General features: G+C 31.4%; 1 protein-coding gene across 1 annotated transcript; it reads right to left on the bottom strand.

Moving 5' to 3' along the window:
* Window positions 1-12,276: 12,276 nt before the first annotated feature.
* Window positions 12,277-18,609, bottom strand: LOC145593060 (uncharacterized). Its single transcript, XM_081649569.1, has 13 exons — window positions 18,497-18,609; window positions 18,207-18,334; window positions 18,047-18,108; window positions 17,179-17,229; window positions 17,049-17,075; window positions 16,736-16,840; window positions 16,470-16,577; window positions 15,549-15,620; window positions 15,388-15,438; window positions 14,891-14,953; window positions 14,433-14,557; window positions 13,540-13,732; window positions 12,277-13,199 (listed from the first exon to the last, which is right to left on the bottom strand). Exons 2-13 carry the CDS (start codon window positions 18,304-18,306, stop codon window positions 12,465-12,467), a joined length of 1,692 nt encoding a protein of 563 aa, XP_081505695.1. The 5' UTR covers window positions 18,307-18,334; window positions 18,497-18,609; the 3' UTR covers window positions 12,277-12,464.
* Window positions 18,610-19,531: the final 922 nt, after the last annotated feature.

The following is a 19,531-nucleotide window of genomic DNA, read 5'->3' on the forward strand; positions in this document are numbered from 1 at the left end:
ACAACCTTTTATGAATTTACATTAATTTGAACTAATCTTGATTTTAACGAATTAATTATAAATTATCATAGAGCTAGAGAGGGATTAAGCATTAATGTGTGCTTATGAATTGATTGATTGAACTTGATTGGATTGCCTTTTCTATCAATGGAGTTAACTTAGCTAGATATAATAGCCATGAATTGAACTTATCTTGACTTATAGAGAATGAAATAATTTAAGCTAAAAAGAATAATAAATCTTAAATGAAACAAACTTTGGCTATGCTACAAAAGATACCAACAACTTGACACTTATAAAATACACATTAAACTAGGCAAATTAAGAGAATTGGCTTGCCCTATATAGTAGATTGGAAGTCAAAAAAGAAACCTTGAAGTATAACATGCATAGTCCATCACTACAACCTTTGTTCCACCTTGTAGCTAGGAGTAAGCACAAACCATGCCCTAGACGACAATTCAAATTGCTTTTCCGAACTCATCGATCCTTGGCTAAAACTAACTTTGCCACCCTATACTATATTGGTGAATCTTGTAAGCTTGGGATCGTGTTCCAATGGACTAAACTCATGGAAGGGGTCATCGTGCCTCCCTCCTAAATCTCAACATATAGACATAAATTGTGTTTCACATTGATAACATCCCTTGTATGCAAGGCATGCTAATTTGCCCAATAAATTCTATAAGGATGACCAATTGTCAAAATTAGTCAAAATTTCCAATCAATTTCATCAAAAATCATGTTTCAAATTATTCATCACACACGATCAATTATTTAATCAGGTAAAAACGGCAAACAACATACTCATTATAATAGTCAAAGTATTCAAGTATTGAAAGCTAAGGTTAGTTAGATGAAGTAAAAAAAATTGTCCATTGATAATTAGATGAGTTATCCTCCCACTACCACTTGTAGAAAGATTTAATATAAGCAAATAAAAAACTAAAAGGAGAGAGAATGCACATTTATTCGAAATGTCATGCTACCCACTACTCACTATTAGCACCCTTCCTTCCAATTTCCCTCTATATAAAGACATCAACCGGCATGCCTTCTCTTCACCACAACAAACCATTTCACTGTTTCCAATCTACTCAACACTAAATTACTACTATTAGGGCTATCTTTCTTCTATTAAATGCCCTAATTACCTAATTAGGGCATCCTTTCGGCGTAAATAATGAAACAAATCATACATTTGAATGGTAAGAGGGAGGTGACAGAAGAGAGTGAGCACACATGGTGCTTTTCTTGCATCTGTTTTTTTTATGCTTGAAGCTATGCGTGCTTACTCTCTGTCTGTCTCCCCCACCCGCCAACTCGTCTTTCTATCTTCCTCCCCCTCTCCTTCCTTTTTTTCCTCCTTAACTGTTTTTGCTATGTAAATGAAAAATATTTGTGGTTTTATTATCATGATATTGAATAAAATTTTAGGGTTTTTTAGTTTAATTTACAAAGTATTTTTATAATTTTACTGTAGAGGAGGCTGATCAGCTGGCTGCAATCCAGGTAATATTTAATTTAATTTTGATTGGTTAAGGTTGTACTATTAATTATTAGTTTTTTGCAAATTAATTATTGATATTAATTAGCTACTAAAAGTTGTATTTTCAGCATAACATTGCAATTAATTTTCATATGATTGTGCTTGATCTAATGATTAAAGAGCAAATGGAGACACATCAAGTGATAATTAATCAAGCGTGAAAATAGGGAAGCAAATCGAGCAGCAGATTAAAGATCGTGATGTTATAGTCAAGGGTTTGCAATGGACTCAAGAACATGGACCATTAGCAACAACTAGTATGCCGTGAGGTTTTGTTTCCCAGAAAGTGTGTAGTCTTTTAAGTTGGACTGGGAGCATGCTTTAGCTTCTAATTAATGCTTTTATGACCAAATTAAGGATATTAATTAGTTATTTTTTGGCATAAAGGGCTACTTATGTGAGAAAATTAGAAATTCAAATTCAGGAATTGTTGTTTGAGTTGATTGAGATTTTCTGTACAAGTATATATGTTCATGATTTCAGATTTAATTTCTGATAATTATGTAATTAGTTAGTTAATATTTCTTTCCTTTTTTTTGATGGGACTTTTTGTTCCTGTTAAATGTCTACTTTTTTTTTTTTTTTTTGGATGGTCAAACTTTAACTTTATCTTTAAGAAAATACATGTATCATGTATGTATGCTCCTCTTTTACAAAATTATAAAATAAAATTAAAATTAATAGAAAGATAATATAAGATATTAAAATTAACCTACTATCTCATTTACCCAAAAGAAGTATATATATATTATAAAAAAAAACCCTAATAAATACGGATGAAAATGTTGGTTGTATTAGGGATGTTCAAAACCCTAGATATAGTTAGTTGACTGATAAAAAGCTGACTAGGTATGAATGATTCGGTCAAAGAAAGAAGAGATGTAAGCTTAAGTTAATTGTACTCATCTAGATACTATAACAGACAGTGCAGATCGAATTTGTTCTCTAAACAGTTAGTTTAATTATAATTATGAAAACAATTACTCCATTCATTGCAATAGTTTGTACTTGTACACAATTAAATCGATCAATAATGTGTACTGTTTTACCTTTCATTTCCATCTCTTTAAACTATTACACTTTGTCTTTCGTGCGTGTTGTCTGGTAGAACTTTGATCATCAATAATATCTTTGTGCTTATAAAATTATAAAAGTTGATTTTATGACATTGATACAAATCTAACCAGATTCTAAATGATTATATTTCCTTGTATTTTGCTTACAAAAGAAGTTTAAAAGTTGTGTTTGAGAATACTAAAAGAGATGGAGATATGTAGCATAAACATCTAAGTAGATGTAAGGACTATTTTGAGCATGAGCAGAGTGAACGATCGTAGGCTGCTGAAAATAAGGGGCTAAATTATTGTTGGTATTTATAATCACTATATACAAAGAAGAAGAAAACAAAAAATGTGAATCAATGTTACATGTTGGGTTTTGTGATGTACTTTTAATCATACTAGTTTAATCTTCAATTTTATCATAAAATTTTTGATCTAGAAAAGATTATTTGTTGTTACTAAAAATTGTGTTTAACGCAGATATAATGAGTTAAAGGTCCAGTTTTATAATGTTGCACATGGTCATTGTCATTGTTTGAATGTATAGCTTCTGTATAATTGGTGATTAATAACCATTGAACTTAGTAAAAAAACTAGGATGTTGATTAAATTTAATTTAGGACTTGAGATTATATCACACTTCATACCAACATCATTGCCATTTGTTGCTTCCTATAGTATAGATATAAGACCATAGACTTATTTCTTTTCCACTTTGAATTAATTTATTATACATGGAACCTAAATGAGTATGTAAAGTATATATGCATGTCCTAACTTAAAATTTTCTATATTGATCACCCATAATTAACTCCCTGGTTTAAGAAAAGAAAGTTATTGAAGTGGTCCAGAAGCTATTTCACTCCTCTTTCATTATGTGATGATTTAGGCTGTGAATAGGAGATGCTTTAACATATTTTAGCTAGGTTAGTTTATAATTAATTAAAAAGGTGTCTATGAAACTTCCAACTTCCATTACCTTAAATTATAAAGGGAAAGCTAAGTATAGCCTGTTCCTAATTTCCTTTATAGGATTTTTTTAACCTTGTTTTTTTTCAGTATTTGACACATCTACAAGAGTTTCTCTTTTTTGATTTCAAAAAAATTGGTAAAAGGGAAGGTAAAATGAAATTTATTTTGTCAATTCTTAGAGATAAAAAAAAAAAACTCATTACATTATGCCCCATCATTGTCTAATGACTCTAATCTATTTTTTGGTGTTTTGGTTTTGGGTTTTGATTTCCTTAACTAGTCTTCTCCATTTCAATAAAGTGGATATTTGTTTATATGTTGGATTCGAAACCTTAGTTAAAAAAAAAATAATAAAAAAAAATAAAAATAAAAATAAAAAAAGTATTATCTCCACCCTTAATTATATAATAGGTTAGTGTATAATAGTCCACTTAATTTCTAAAGGAAATTTTACAAAAAACCACCTTTTATAAGTAGGATTTTTCAATAAACCACCTTAAAATTTATTTTTTTTGCAAAAATACACCTTAATCAATTTTTTTTTTTTTTTTTGCAAAACCATACCTTTATGTCGGAAAATGGAGTCAAACCCTATTTTCCGGCGTAGCTACCCCAATCCCACCCACGAAACCTCCCCCTCCCCAGCCCAATTCACGAAATAACCCCCTTCGTCGCTCCACCCACAACACCGCCTCCCCCCTTATCCCCACTAACGAAATCAAACTCCCTTCTTTCCACCACCTCGCGAAATCTGGAATTAGGGTGGTTTGAGTGTTAATTTAGGGTTGGGGGAGTGCGGCTAGGGGTGCCGGCACTGACAGTGGAGGGGAGAAGGGTGGCTAGGGCTATAGAGGAGGGTTTAGGGTGGTCAACGTTGTTAAAGGGATGTGTTTAGGGTGGTCAACGCCGTTAAAGGGGTGTGTTCAGGGTGGTCAATGCCATGAAGGGGTGGTTTTGTGGGTGGAGTTGGGGAGAGAGGCCAGGTGGTTTCGTGGGTGGGGCTGGGGCGAGAGGTGGTTTCGGGGGTGGATTGGGGTAGTCAATGCCGGAAAATAGGGTCAAACCTCATTTTCAGGCATAAAGGTATTGATTTGCAAAAAAAAATTTGATTAAGGTGTGTCATTGCAAAAAAAATTTATAAGATGGTTTCTCGAAAAAAATTGCTTATAAAAGGTGTTTTTTTTGTAAAATTTCCATCTCTAAATTACAAAAATTTGAAACCTGTCCTATTAACCTTAAAATTAACGAGGGTTAGAAATTAAAATAACATTCCCTTCATATCTTAAAAACCTTTTCATGCTTTGACTTTTTTTTTGAGACATTTGCTGTTCAAACAAGTAAAATTTTTAGAGATGGAATGGGTATATCGTATATGACATATTATTTGCATATTTTGTTTTCATTAAAGACAGGTAGCAAGTAAAAGCTGGTAAAATTAATTTGCTGCTTTTGAATACATAAAGTGTATGCATGCTAAGATTAAGATCGGAGCAAGTTCATAAGTAAATGTAGTGAAAAACAATGTAGTGACCAATTTTCAAAGTAGTGAAGCAGCAATTAAGAAGCAGTGAATGGTAGGGACCAAATTCTTTCAAAGCACTAAAGTAGTATTCATCAAATCTAGATGTTTATATTGCTACTTTAATTTTATGATAAGATTATTTTTTCTTGAGAAAAGATGTTTAGATAGGGTGTAGTAGTGATGAATACCTAATTATTTATAGAAGATCTTGTTAGAAATTTCAAAACAAGTAGAAGTTATGAAAAAGTTTTCAATTAAATAGAACAAGAATTTTTTTTAAAAAAAATATAGATTGAGCTAGGTCTTTCATAGGGCTTCAATACTTGCTCACTAGGTTGATGTAATTCAAAATGTTAGTTTATGTTATCATATATCTTACAACTCAACGAGTTATGATGATTTACAAAAACTTTAATCGCAATTCTTTCTCACCAACGAGAAGGGGGGACATTGATCTTTATTTGCATTATTGATCTTTATTTTTCACCTTTATGCCTTTTTATTTCCATTGCACTATCGAGACAAAATTATTCTCTCACTAGTGGTACGAGAATGAGATTTAATTATTAAGCGGTGTCAACAAAGCAGATATGAGATACGAAGTATATAATACTCCGTGCTTAAATACATAGTATCCTAAAGAAATTGAAGTTGAAAATGACGTAATGTAAAAATATATGATAAAAAAGAAAAAAAAAAAAAAAAGAGGAAGAAGGTTAAATTAATCAATGTGCTTGTCCCTATATTGAAGTATACATCAAGCTAGTAGAGTTCGTTAAAGATGTACAAATGATGAACTATAATGTTAATTAATTAAGTCATGTGAATCTTTTTGTTAACTTGTGTGAAAGTTGTTCATGATAATAAAGTATGCAAGCTTTAAAGTGTCTTGGCAAGTTGATTCCTTGTTGTGTTGCTTGTTGCTGTTTAGAACTTAAGAACAGGGGACAATGGGACATGCTAGATGGTTTCCCTATATATTACTATGGTAACGTACGTACTGAAGAAAAAACACAAAATCACTATGGTAACGTACGTACGTGCATATTATCTAACTACTTAACTTATAATTCGTATATTTCATTTGATATTTTAATTTTTAAAGTATTGATTTATTATTTTTTGTGCATTTAAAATATCAAAGAATTGTTACTCTGTTTAAACAACTGATCAACTAAAATTTTCTTACAAAAATATTTTTACATAATTGTACCCTACACGACAAGTTATAGAGAATGAAGGAGTGATAACAATTAACAAATCCAAAGTAACTAGACAAATTAGCAATGTTAGTACGTAGTAGTAATTGCTACAATTGTATCAATTAATTGATTTTTTTTGGAAATACCCTTAGCAAGGGCATGCACCTTATGCTCATACCTAGTGGAAAGGGATTCATTTGATTTTTATTTGAATAATCTAAAAAGCCATAATGGTAAATTGGTAACCTATAATTAGGAGTGAGCGTAGCAGAGTATCCTGTAAATATCTTGATACCCGGGCCCGGAACCTGTTGCAACAGGTTTCCAAAAATAGGAACCGGAACCGGAACCTGTTCAACAGGTTCCTAAAAATTTGGAACCGAAACCGGAACGGTTCCGGTTCTAGAACAGGGTACTCTGTCTTTCAATGTAAGCTTAATAGTTACTTGATTGTCTAGAATATTTAATACAAAATTATAAATACTTATATTAATACCATTAATTAAACCTTTAAGAATAAGATGAAAAATGAATAAGAGGAGGGAGAGACGTAGGTGACGGCTTTTATACAATTTTGATGTAGGGCTTTTATACTTGGGCTTAAATGATAGGTTCCGGTTTCATGTACCCTATAGAGAACCTATACCAACAGGGTACCCTACAGGTTCCGGGTCCAAAATTTTATTACTCGAAACCGGAATCTGTTGCAACAGCTTCCCATTTTTATTACCCGAAACGGAATCTGATCTACGGGTTCCGGTTCTGAAACCTCCGATTCCGAGCAAATTCCGATTCCAGCTCAGGGTACCCTGAATTTTTACTCACCCCTACCTATAATCATATAACTATAACTAAACTCTATAGCCTAATATAGGAACATAAAGGATTATAATTATTTTTTTTTTTCCTAAATATTACCCTTTACGTTTTTAACAATTTGGACAATGATTGCCTCATTAAAAAAAAAAAAAAAAAAAAAAAGGTCAAAATAGGTAAACTTTTAAAGATGGAATGAGTACTACGAATCATTTTACAATGAACAGAGAGACTTAAGTGTATCAAATATTGATTCAAATAACTATTTTCATTAAAAAAAAAGTCAAATAATTATAATTATAAACAAATATGATTATATTATCTGATACTCCGTAATAATTTCATAATAATTATTATAAAAACTAAATATAGTTTTCAAATTATTAGTTGTACTTGGTAAACTAATAACGTTGTTCTTACTAAATTTATAAGTAGGACATATGTAATAGGTGGTCCAAAAATGATTTAATCAAGTAAGAGTATATTGCTTGTCAACTTGCATTAACTTATTCTCCGATGATTAATTAAGCAAAATGGTAAGAAGTGGGTATCGTAACAATGTTTTGTTTTCAATATTTTGGGATTGTTTTATGTACCATCTTAGGATTCTGTAACCTTGGTTGTCGATTTCATATTTGCTCTTTATCTAATTGCTAATTAAAGAAAATTTGTTTATTGATCTTATTGAATCTAAAGTACCTTCTTCTTCTTAAAAAGGTTTTTAATTAGGTATCACGCTTCTAACCATATCAATTAGTTTATTAGACACAATATATTATATAATTGATATTACTATGTACATTAATTTTTATTCCATAAAATCTTTTTTTTTTTTTTTTTTTGGAAGAAATATAGTGTTTCATATGAAATCAGTGGTTCATGGAGGCAAAATATAGCTGTGAAGGTAGCCGTTAGCTGTGAAGGTAGTTGTTAGCTGTGTAGGTAGCTTTTAGCTATCAACAAGCTGTAGTTGTGAATATAGATAATTTAGGTATGAGTATTTGGTAAAGTAGCGATTGACTACCTGTTACATATAAAAATCAATATTTTATATAAAAAGCTATAGATTAAAGTTTCAACAGCTACCTCTATTTTCAAAAGCTAATATTTTTAACTTTTTATAAAAGTTACTTCTACCATCAAATGCTACTCTAACCACTACTTTGCCAAACACTCACATTTTTTGTTAAGTAGTGGTTTGACCAAGTTAAACCACTAAAAGCTACTCAAACGCTAACGCCGAACACGCCCTTAAGTTAAAGTGAAAAGAACACTTAGTTAATTCAAGAAGTATAGAATAGTAAAGAACATAAATCTAAAGTGAAAAAAACATATTGTTAAAATGTAATAAATGTGATAAATGAATATAAAAAATATATAAAAAAAAAAAAGAACATAAAGCTATTAATAACAATGGACATGACACTATTTAACAAAAAAAGAACACACTGTGAAATATATTCTTTATCTCCGTGTTATTTGATCGTCATTAATGTAATGTATTTTTATGTGTGATGACATAATATTATTCATTGTTTACTGTGAAATTTTCTTTAAATTTTGTCTTTAAATTATGGTGGGTGAATGTAAATAATGTTCATTACATAACATTATCATGTTCTTTATTAATATTATGGATGTTCTTTAGATATACCAAAAGAACATAAAGCTATATGTTCTTTACAAAACAGCTATATGTTCTTTACAAAACAAATATATGTTCATTCCGCCTTCTATCAAAAATCTGGATGTACCATGCTTGGTACATCCGTCTCCACAAAGAAAATTTCATTTCATATGATAATTTTATTCTTTACTTGATAATTATTTTAATTACTCCGTATAAACTTTTTTTCAAACTTGTGTGATACAATTAGGCCCAATTTAATTTAATTTATGTTGAATTAAAAATAAAATAAAGATTAGTTACAAAAATAAGTTCAATCAAAATTTTTTTTTTTAAAATTAATACTTTAAGACAAAATAGATTTAGGCCCTGTTCTATTCACCTTAAAAAAATAATATTAAGTAAAAATAATTTCAATTTAGTAAAAATAAGTTCAGTTCAGTTCAGTAAAATTAATTTCAGTTCAGTAAAAATAATTTCAGTTCAGTAAAAATAAGTTCAATTCAGTAAAACTTAGTTTTCTTAAAGAAGAATTATAATAGAAAATCAGTAAAAAAATAATTTCAGTTCAGCAAAAATAATTTCAGTTCAGTAAAATTAATTTAAGTTCAGCAAAAATAATTTAAGTTCAGCAAATATAATTTTGTTTCAGTAAAAATAATTTCAGTTCGGCAAAAATAAGGTGAAGAGAACAGGGCCTTACTTTAATAAGGTGGTTTTAAAATGAGAAAAAAAAAAATCAATCGATTTCTGTTGAAGAATAGACCTCCCAAGTATCACCACACGTAAATGTCCGACGTTGGTTGAACAAGAGAGAGTCAAACACTTTACAAGGCTAAGGGGCTAACCTCCTATTGCCATATGGTTTTAGGATGGACCTTCCTTTGGACTTGTGAAATGGACTCTCTTTCTTGATTTGCGGGTATGGCTCAAACCCGTATTTAACAATTTACCAAAAAAAAAAAAAAAAAAAAAATCTTGGGAATAAGTTTTTAAAAAAGAGTAAATTATTTGATAACATCATGTTTTTTACCAATAAATTACCTAAAAATAATGATCTTATAAACTATATACTTCGTATATAATTGATCGTTCATTATTCATCCAACTCAGAATGGTTGGGTTATTTATTTATTTATATTTATTCTGTCCAAATGAACATTTGACCTATATAGTAATTCAAAAAAAAATAAAAAAGAAAAAAAAAATATAAAGAAAAAGTAAAAAAAAGAAAGACATATAGGCTTTACATAGTTAATACTTATATGATTGATCTATACAATAATCAATAATGACATAAGATTGAATGAATAATCAGTACGTAATGATTCATATTCAACGAAAAGAATGAATTTCATACAAGATAATGGAAGCTTAGGGAGTTTACAAATTTTTTAATGGACCTGGTTCACACTAATTTATTGTGGACCACTAACATTAGAGAAACTATGGTTGTTTTATTAATAAAAAAAACAATTACTATAATTATAAAAAAGGTCACTATGTTGAAATACAAGTCATTTTGGTAATATATAGGCCTAAGTGGTTAGTTTTTTTAATGAAACATTTTATATATTTAGTCAATATGAATAATAAAGGCCACTATGTTAAAATTAGGGTAATAGCGTCATATTTCAAATTCACAATATTATTAAACGTTGTACTAGTTTTAATAAAGGTTACTATGTTAAAAATAAGGTTACTATATTAAAAATAAAGGTCACTATGTTCAATATAATGTCAGTTGCGTGTGTATAGACCTCGGGTCTACAATCGGGTCCACAATAATATTATTGTGAACCAGGTCCATGCAAGTCTTTTTGTAGTGAGTTAGGCTTTGTTTACATCACTTTATTTTTACTTATTTTAGAAAAAAAATAAGTTCAGATCATATCAAATCAGAAAAAATAAATTTTGATTAGATTATCGTTTTATGTGCAGTTTTTTTATCACTAAATATCTTTAATTTCGAAGTGAAAAAAATTCTGAAATCACATATTAATAAAGTACACATTATTACGAATCTAACAAGACCCTACTAGATATATTTTTTCCGTATAGATTATCGTATATTTAAGGTCAAAGTTTGGTAAATTTGACATTCAAACCAGATCAAATTAGACCAGATTAGATAAGTTTATATAAGCAAATATAAGGTGAACTAAACAGGGCCTTAGTGGTCTTAGAGAATATGAGAACTTTAATTTCTTGCAAGGAATCTATAGAAGTATAGAGCAAGGAAAAACATATAGAAGCAAGAAAGAATCAAAATAGCCCCTTGATGCACTAATTATTTAACTAAACAAGGATTCAAAATTTCTCTTGTACTTATAAGGTGATAAGTCAGACAAAATAATTTAGATAAGTTTAATTATACTATACAGAATAAGTTCAAACAAAATAGAAAACATTCACATATAAAATATATATGCTGCCGTGAAAATATTTTCATATAAATCTATTTAATGTAACACAAAGTAAGTTGAAACTAACAAGGCCTTACAGATAGATTATGTTGAATCAAACTAAAGTGATTTTCTAGTATAATATACTTTAAATTATTTTGAACCCGCGTCATCTAAGACTCGATGATTTGGATTCTCTCAATTAAAAAAACAAAATCAAGTTAGGTTGCTTAATCTTTAGTATGATGAGGAGAATTACTTGTGGTTGAGCACTTAATTAAGATGATGCATGCGATGCATTGCTTTCCTACCAGAGACATTATTGTTGTAAATGCATGAACTATAAGAATATGTTCGTGGACATTCTTCTTAGTATATATCAATGAATATAAAAATTTGAAGTAACCAAATCTTGGTCATTTTTTTAATAATCATTTGTTGCCTTGTTAGGGGTTGTGTTTCACTTTTCCCATCAAATAAACGACCAGTTGTTATAGTGGGTATCAATTTTAGGAAGTTGAAAATTGACTACCACATATTATTATTAGCATTAACTAAATTATTTCATGATTTGGTCAAATTAGAACTTTACTTTATAGTGATTGATTTTTGGACTTGTGTATACTAGTAGTAGGTTACTTCCCATTAACTTATGTAAATTTTGAAGACTATAAACTTGTTTATGATTAAGAAAAACTGAAAAAGTAGTTTTATTACAGTATTATCACTTTTCAAATTATCATCATCAATATCAAGCCTAATTTTTATTATGTATACACTAATATGTAACTTACACATTTCTTATTTGTTTAGGTTTATTACTCCATAACGAAGAATTCCCTATATTAACTGCTTGCTAAGTTGCTATAGATGCAATGGTTGGGTTGCGGATTGTACAGAGGCAAACCGAGTTACGAATAAGGAACCATGAAATCAAACATACAAATAATCTTACAGTTGATGTTAGAAAGGGTAACTAGGTAAGCCCAACACCGCGATAGGCTTGGATACGTGGTGGGTTTGAGTTCATAGTTTGAGTCACGATGGAAGATTGACAGATTGTAGACAATTGAGTATATTCGTTAAACAGAGGCCTTGCAAAACCTGCTGATGATTCAGAGCTTAACAATATGTTGAGTAGGATTTGTGATAGAATCTCACTGCAGATCAATAAAAGTTTATCCGGATCTTCTGTAAATGACTAAATAAGGTTCATAAATAATAGCTAATGTTACAACAATCCAAAATTTGTGAGCTAAACGAATGGCTTAGTTCAGAAAGTGGCTTTGATTCCCATATAGTTGATGCACTTAGTTTTGACTGTCTAAATCCGACTTTACTCTTTGGAAATAGAGGATGCTTAATGCAGTACTTGGGATTTTGTCCTTTGAATTGATCTTCGAGAACCAGGAAGTCCTGATGCTCTCAGCACGGCTTGGACTACTACTGGGCCACCTATCTACCAGCCTAAATCCAAACTGAGATGCTGCTGAAAGTATAGATGGCTCATCCACTCTTCGTAAGACATGGCAGAGAATTAAGGCTGGCTCTGACCGCACTCCAGAGGTACCATCAACTGATAGAAGCTTTGCAGCGGTGGAAAACAAGGGTAATATAGCTTCAGAAATGTATGTCACATCTGTACCTATGATGAGATCAAAGCCTCTATCATTCTCTTTTTTTATCGCGTCGATGTGTTCTTGATTACCCCAGTGTAGTGTTCTTACCAATAATTTGTCAAGCTGTGTTAATTTGAGATTTTCAGACACATTTTGTGCCAACAAGTCAAGTGTACTAGCATCTGCATCTGTGGCTACTACAAGATGTGCAGACTGAGCAGCTATCATTGAGCATATGCCTGAACAACCACAACCTAGTTCCAAAACTCGTCTGCCTGCTGCAATTGATGGATTTTCAGCAAGGATAGAAGCCATCAAACGAGCAGATTCCCACAACATCAAGCCAGTAGATCTACAAGTGTGCTGATTCTCTTTGGAGAGAACCTTAATCTTGAAATTCAAGTCCCCAAAACTGATATCGATAACCTGGATTAAGAATGTGGCCACATTAACATGTGGTTAAACAGGCACATAAAAAGCTTCAATTCTGATTTCAGACACTATCTGAGAGAAAAAGAAACAAAACAAAACAATGTCTTTTTCCAACTCTTATTTTCTTCCCTATCCTCTATCAAGAAATGTAAAATTCCCGATAGTTGACAGTCTTGACTAAACTACTCAACCCTGGTTCACTTGAGATGTTGTAAAGAGTAGCATACTGAATAAACATAATAAGATTTAAGTTTTGTTATAGTTGAGTTTTTACAGAGACAATCACACATAAGTCATCACAAACCAGAATCAGAGTTCTAAAATCTTGGTTTACCTCGTCATTAGAAGGTGAAACACCAAACATTTGTGCAGCCAAGCCTTCTGACATGTCAAATTCTACAGTAAGAGGCACCTCAGTGGCAGTTTCCTTCACTTCAATTTCAGTACTTCCTCCATCAAGGGTGCTCTTACTTAGATTCAAATCATTCTCCATTGACGTGACACAGAATACACCTTGTATCCAACGTCTACAATTACACATAAACGAACAGGGATCAGATGAAAACTTGGCAGCTAATGTTATGTTACATTATAAAGAAATACCTAAATTATATCACTACAAGCAAAATAATACCATGCTTTTGTCTTTAGTGATGCATTTTTCAACACCCCCACGAAACTAGATCATCTAGAGAATAATTCATCCAACATTTTCAATTCGTGACATTGAATAATTAACAAAGTACTCTAGGTTGCATTTTAAATCTTGGAAAAAAACAAAGCGAGTACATATCATATTAGAAAGTTCTCATGATATCAAGAATGTAGACTGTATAGTATATACAGCCTAGTTTTACACACATACATACACTTTAACATGCAATTGTCTGGACTCTAGATACACCAAATAAGGTTGTCTCGAGAAAGCCTAGACACAAAGTCAAGTCCGTGGAAAATTTAAGATGAATGCCTAACTGTTCACGTCATGACACAAACATTGTCTTTTGATTCATATATTGCAGTGCACTAGTGTAGGAACTTCTCAACAGAAAATTGACAGATGCAGAGTTAGAGCAAAGAGCCGAGCTAAACAAGTCTTAAAGAAAAAGGTGTGTATACACTACAGCTGCAGTCTCATAATTTGATAAGAAACACTTCCATAGCAGTGACAGCAGCAGACCTCTGCAGCTTAGATTCAAGGAAAAGAACTGCAAACTCTATACATACCGGTTCATAATCAATTCACGAGATCGATTCTCTACTTGTTTGCAACACAACCCAATTTCTTCAGTAACAAATCCATTTTCTTCAAACAAATGTGTCAGGTATTCCTCAGAAAAGTAGAAAGCTCGCTGGATCAAAATTTAACATATAAGTCATTGCACAAATAAGATTGTTAACACAAACAATATACATATACTTCCTCCGTTTCTTTTTAGTTGACAAGTTTCTTTAGTCACGTTTGCCAATGCACAACTTCAATCGTTAATATTTTTAATTACCGAAAAGCAAAAATTAAAAAAAGTAGATACATTGAAAATCTATTCCGCGGCAAATCTAACAAGACCCCACATGATTATATTTTTCATTACTTATAAAGCACAAAACACGGTCAAAGAGAGGTGTGTGAGTGCTAAAGTCAAAACGTGTCAACTAAAAAAAAACAGAGGCAGTATAAAACTTACTGTACCATCACCTCTGACATAGAAATTCTCACTGATTTTTTGATCTTTGCATGTAAATCTCTCCTGCCACAGTTAAAGATAACTCCATCACACAATAAGCACAGTAAAACTTCAAAAGTTAACACAAAATATAATTTCTTGGCATTTTCTACCCAATCTTCGCATAACTTTCTTTACAATTATATATTCTTTTTCAAGGGGAAGGGTGAGCAGGAGATGGGCAGAGGTAACCTCAATTAAAGTAAGTAAGAAACTGTCGAGGTAATTATCTCTTCCTTTTGAGAGAGGGTGGAATGGATGGGGGCATGTACATGTACCAAAATAGTTATCTAAGTATAGCAAATTCCACAATTGAGGTAGACCATAAGAATGATGATATTCCTGAAAATCTAAGCAGGATACAAATATAAAATACCACAAATTTAGAATGCTCTCAACTATCAAGAAGTAAACATGACAATTGCAAACAGCTGAAACCAAAAATGATAGAGCAATACCTGAGCAAGATCACCAGTGGCATAGTCACGGAAAAGTACAAGGCCATTTGGCTGAAAAAGAAAAAAAAAAGGGTCAGATTGTAGAAGAATATGTCCCAACTGCGTAGAAGTTGAAATATATTAAGCATTAAACTTCTAAAATATTAAACTTAAAAATTTACCTTGAGAATTTTTCTGATATTTTGTAATGCTAGTGACATTTTCTCAGGCGACACTGCAGACAAGACAAATATCTGTTTAAAGGGTCAGCTAGTTGAATAGAACATCAAAGATTCTAAACACATAATTAGTCCCAGAACTTGCAACTCAATGATGATAGAGGACATTTGTAACATGCTCAGGGCTTTAATATAGGTTTATGTTATAGACTAGGATTTTCAGATTATAAGTTCTATTGAACAAGAATTTTAAAGACAAAAGCTTGAGTCTTTGATTGATAATGGCAAAATTTGGATACAAAAGTGATAGATTAATAGCTTTAGGCTATTAGTCTCTTTGATAACTTTAGGTTATCACTCTTTTAGTAACTTCAGGTTACCATTCTCTCTCATTTCCTCAATACAAATCTCATACACTTCTATTGCTATGCTACTTCCCTTTTATATTCAAGAGAAACTACAAAAATAACCTAATAATGTAATGTTTGTCCTCTACTTCTCAAGAGTGTCAGAATTCAGTCCTATGTTGCAACACTCCCTAGTGCTTCTTCCCTTAATTAATTTTGTCTCCTAGTGTTGCTCCTTGTACCGGGTCAATTACAGTTTTAAAGCAAGCAGCCTGCTAATATCAGTTAGTAGCTTCTAGTACGACAGAAAAGTTGTTTCAAAAGTATTCTCATGATTCTACAGTGACATAGCTCAATTTGATAGAAATTTGTTTTTTATTTATTTAATATTTTTTTTTCAAGGAAAGTTTACACATAAGATAGGAAAGTCTTCTCTTAGGACTAATGATAAAGATTTAAATGTTACACTGTGATACTATACAACATGCAGTTTTTCAAATGTATATAGTTATAAATGACTATGAACACTATAGTGCCAATGAGACAACAAGATAACCCAAAAAGATTATATGTATACCATAGTCACAATATCCACAGACGAGGAAGGTATTTGTTTGCTCAGGTCATCATTTGTCAGATCACAAACAAATGCATTTACGGAGGTCTCTGAGTATTCTCTGTGCGACTGCAAATGCAGATAAAAAAAGAGTCCCATAAGAGAAAATCTATTGTTCATTTAAAAAGCCAACAAATATAATCACTTGAAGAATAAATATGTCATGCCTAAATTCATAAATTGCTTGGGGCAGGGAAAGAAGGGGGAGGGAGGGGGGTGTGACAAACCTTCACTAAACTTATAGCTCGCTGAGAGAAGTCACATGCATGTACAAAGACATCTGGGTATGTAGCACGAAGAGGGAAAATGGTATTCCCAGCCCCACATCCAACCTGTTTGTTAATCCATAGATAGGCAGTTAGACATGTTCAACAAAAAGCTCATTACTAAGCACCTAAACTGGCACAATGACACACAAAAATCACTACAAGCCCCATGAGAATTTTGTGCGATCATAGAAAACTAGTACAGAACATAAGACAACATAGCTCCACTAAAAAAAATTCGGCAGACAAATCAGATGACGAGTGGACAGCAGACCTCTAGAAGAACTTTTCCTCCAGGACCCTGAAATATACATACAAATATACTTAGAATATTATAAAAACATTAATAGGAAATACTATATCATTATGTAAAGGAGTAATGCTCAATGAAACCTAGATCTTACAGTAAAGTGGCGACCCCATTCTTTGTCCAAGTAATGTCGATCCTTAAAGAACTGATGCATAACAGACAAATTATTAGTTACCAATTACAGCACTAGGGGTTCAAAAGTTATTTAAATATTTTATATCATGGCATGTCTACTAAGTTTCTCATACTAAATGAACATTTTGCAATGGGCAAGTAGATGTCCACCCTATGCTCAATGAGTAGCACAGATAAATGAATTTGGAAGGACCTCATAAAGATGAACTCTGAGTGTTTCATGGGATTCACTCAAAGAATATGTCTGGGGCAATGCAGTCGGAAATAGGGGCTCTTCAATAGAAAGTCTAGAGCCACATTCAAATAAGTCAGGGATCCCAATTCTAAGTTCTTCCAGAATTTCCTTATACAAGGCAGGCATTTAAACAGGTTAGAGTCCGTTACAAAGAGGATGAAAGTGAGGATCAAAACCTGAAGGTCCTCAGCACTCAAAACACAAAATGCTGAACTAGACGTAGTCAGCAATGTCGTTAAAACTAGAGCTTGAAGCAATGGCTTACTAGATAATAAAGTGTTTGGTGCCAGAGATCATGTGCATTGTGCAACACCTCTAAGATGGTAACACTATGGTACAATCCTACATTTTTGCAAAATTACACCAAAACTTCCTAAACTTCCTTGAAGACATTCAATTACACATGTTTCAAGCCAATATATACTTCATATTATTTTTTAAATTAACAAACTCTTATTACAATGCAAACAATCAATCTAATAACAATCGATTCCCAAACAAAGAAAAAACAAATGGTAAATATTTCATTTCAACAGTAAATGAAGCACACACATTAATATCATTATTAAAAAAAAAAAAAAAAAAAACTTACTTTGTCTTGGTGACGCTTATAAAAGATATCCCAGTATTTTTTAGCATCTTTTTCATATTTATCTGCAATAAAAATATCAATTTCTTAAAAATAAGCAGAAATTGAAATTAAAAAAAGGTTTTTTTTTCCCCCAATAATTATGAATAGAGAGAGAGGAGACCTTTCCAGAAGGAAGAAATTCCAGAGCTAGCAGTTGGGTATATTTGAATCTTTGTTGTAGCTGCTTGCTGCTCACCAGATTCAGCAGAATTTGATGCCATTGTTTATTGCTAACTATTATGATTGTTCCTGTAATTTTTTACACATAAAGAATTGAAAAAATGATTTTTGAATGAAAATTGATAATGGGTTTTAGATCAAATTATTTAGGTACTTTGAATTATAGAATCAATTGATCAAGAAATTGAAAAATTGTAGAAAAGGAAGAAGAAGAGAAGTAAGATGTTGCACCTGCCGCAAATGAGGAACTGTTTAAAAAAAAAAAAAATTGAAGGCAGCCCAAGGTTTAAGTGTCAGTTTAACTAACCAATGCTGCGCCTTAGACCCCTGTTGAGGGTTTTAACGATTTGCTGTAGTAACAATGAATTAATTAGGGATCTCATTGACACAGTATTGTCGAGGTACTAATTTGACTTTATTTTTATACAATTAAATACGAATGAAAATAATACCCAAGTATATATAAAAAAGTTATTTTATAAAGCTTTATATCAATAACTATTAAATAGGATCTTATCATATTAAACAACATACTTTATCATAAAATATGTTTTTATTATTTAGTAAAAATTAATACGTAGTATACAAATAGTGAAAAAATTCCTACGTGTTAATTATTCTAAGGAGGGAATATGAATTTGGAACTAGAAATGAGATCAAGGTGGTAAGAGGTCGAAAATTGATGTTTGACTGTTTATTTAATAGATAATAGGTTTAAGGATTTTGGATTTTGAAATAGATAAAACTCAACTAGATGGTGGAGGCGTATGTATAGTGATCAACTACTCACCGTACATACGTTAAACATCAAGTTTAATTTTAAAGAGCAAAAACACTTATTGCAATTAGCATAACACCATCTTTATGTTCATTGGATTTAGTGTTCATGTTCTTTGTAGTTAAGCGTGATGTTCAACACATGCACACTGAGCACTATGCATATGCCTCTACCATCGTATTTGCACCAAACTCATACATAATATTTGTTTAAGAAATTTTCAATTGTTAAACTCATACCTCAAACTCGCAATATATGGGATTAATAAATCTAAGGGGAAGGTGAGAATGTCTCATACCACACCTCTATGTATTAAACAAAAAGGAAAAATTCGTTCCCAAACAACAACCGAATAAAAAGTATTAAGAATCAAGCTCTAATCTCATAACACTTTGATTTTATTATTGATTTTAAACTCATACCACTTTGTGAACTAAACCCACCTTCCCTTGTGTTTTCAAACCTTATACCTTGTGGGTTAGAGGTAT

The sequence above is a fragment of the Chenopodium album genome, chromosome 18 (genome assembly GCF_948465745.1).
Source record: "Chenopodium album chromosome 18, dcCheAlbu1.1, whole genome shotgun sequence".
In the NCBI taxonomy this organism is placed as follows: Eukaryota; Viridiplantae; Streptophyta; class Magnoliopsida; order Caryophyllales; family Amaranthaceae; genus Chenopodium; species Chenopodium album.

Bases quoted from the DNA above. Each gene is read 5' to 3' on its own strand.
- LOC145593060 (XM_081649569.1), bottom strand. From the start codon at position 18,306: ATGGCATCAAATTCTGCTGAATCTGGTGAGCAGCAAGCAGCTACAACA. The intron at 16,578-16,735 runs GTTTGTCACACC...CTGCATTTGCAG, and splicing joins GAGCTATAAGTTTAGTGAAG to TCGCACAGAGAATACTCAGA. The intron at 15,621-16,469 runs GTATACATATAA...CCCTTTAAACAG, and splicing joins CTGTGGATATTGTGACTATG to ATATTTGTCTTGTCTGCAGT.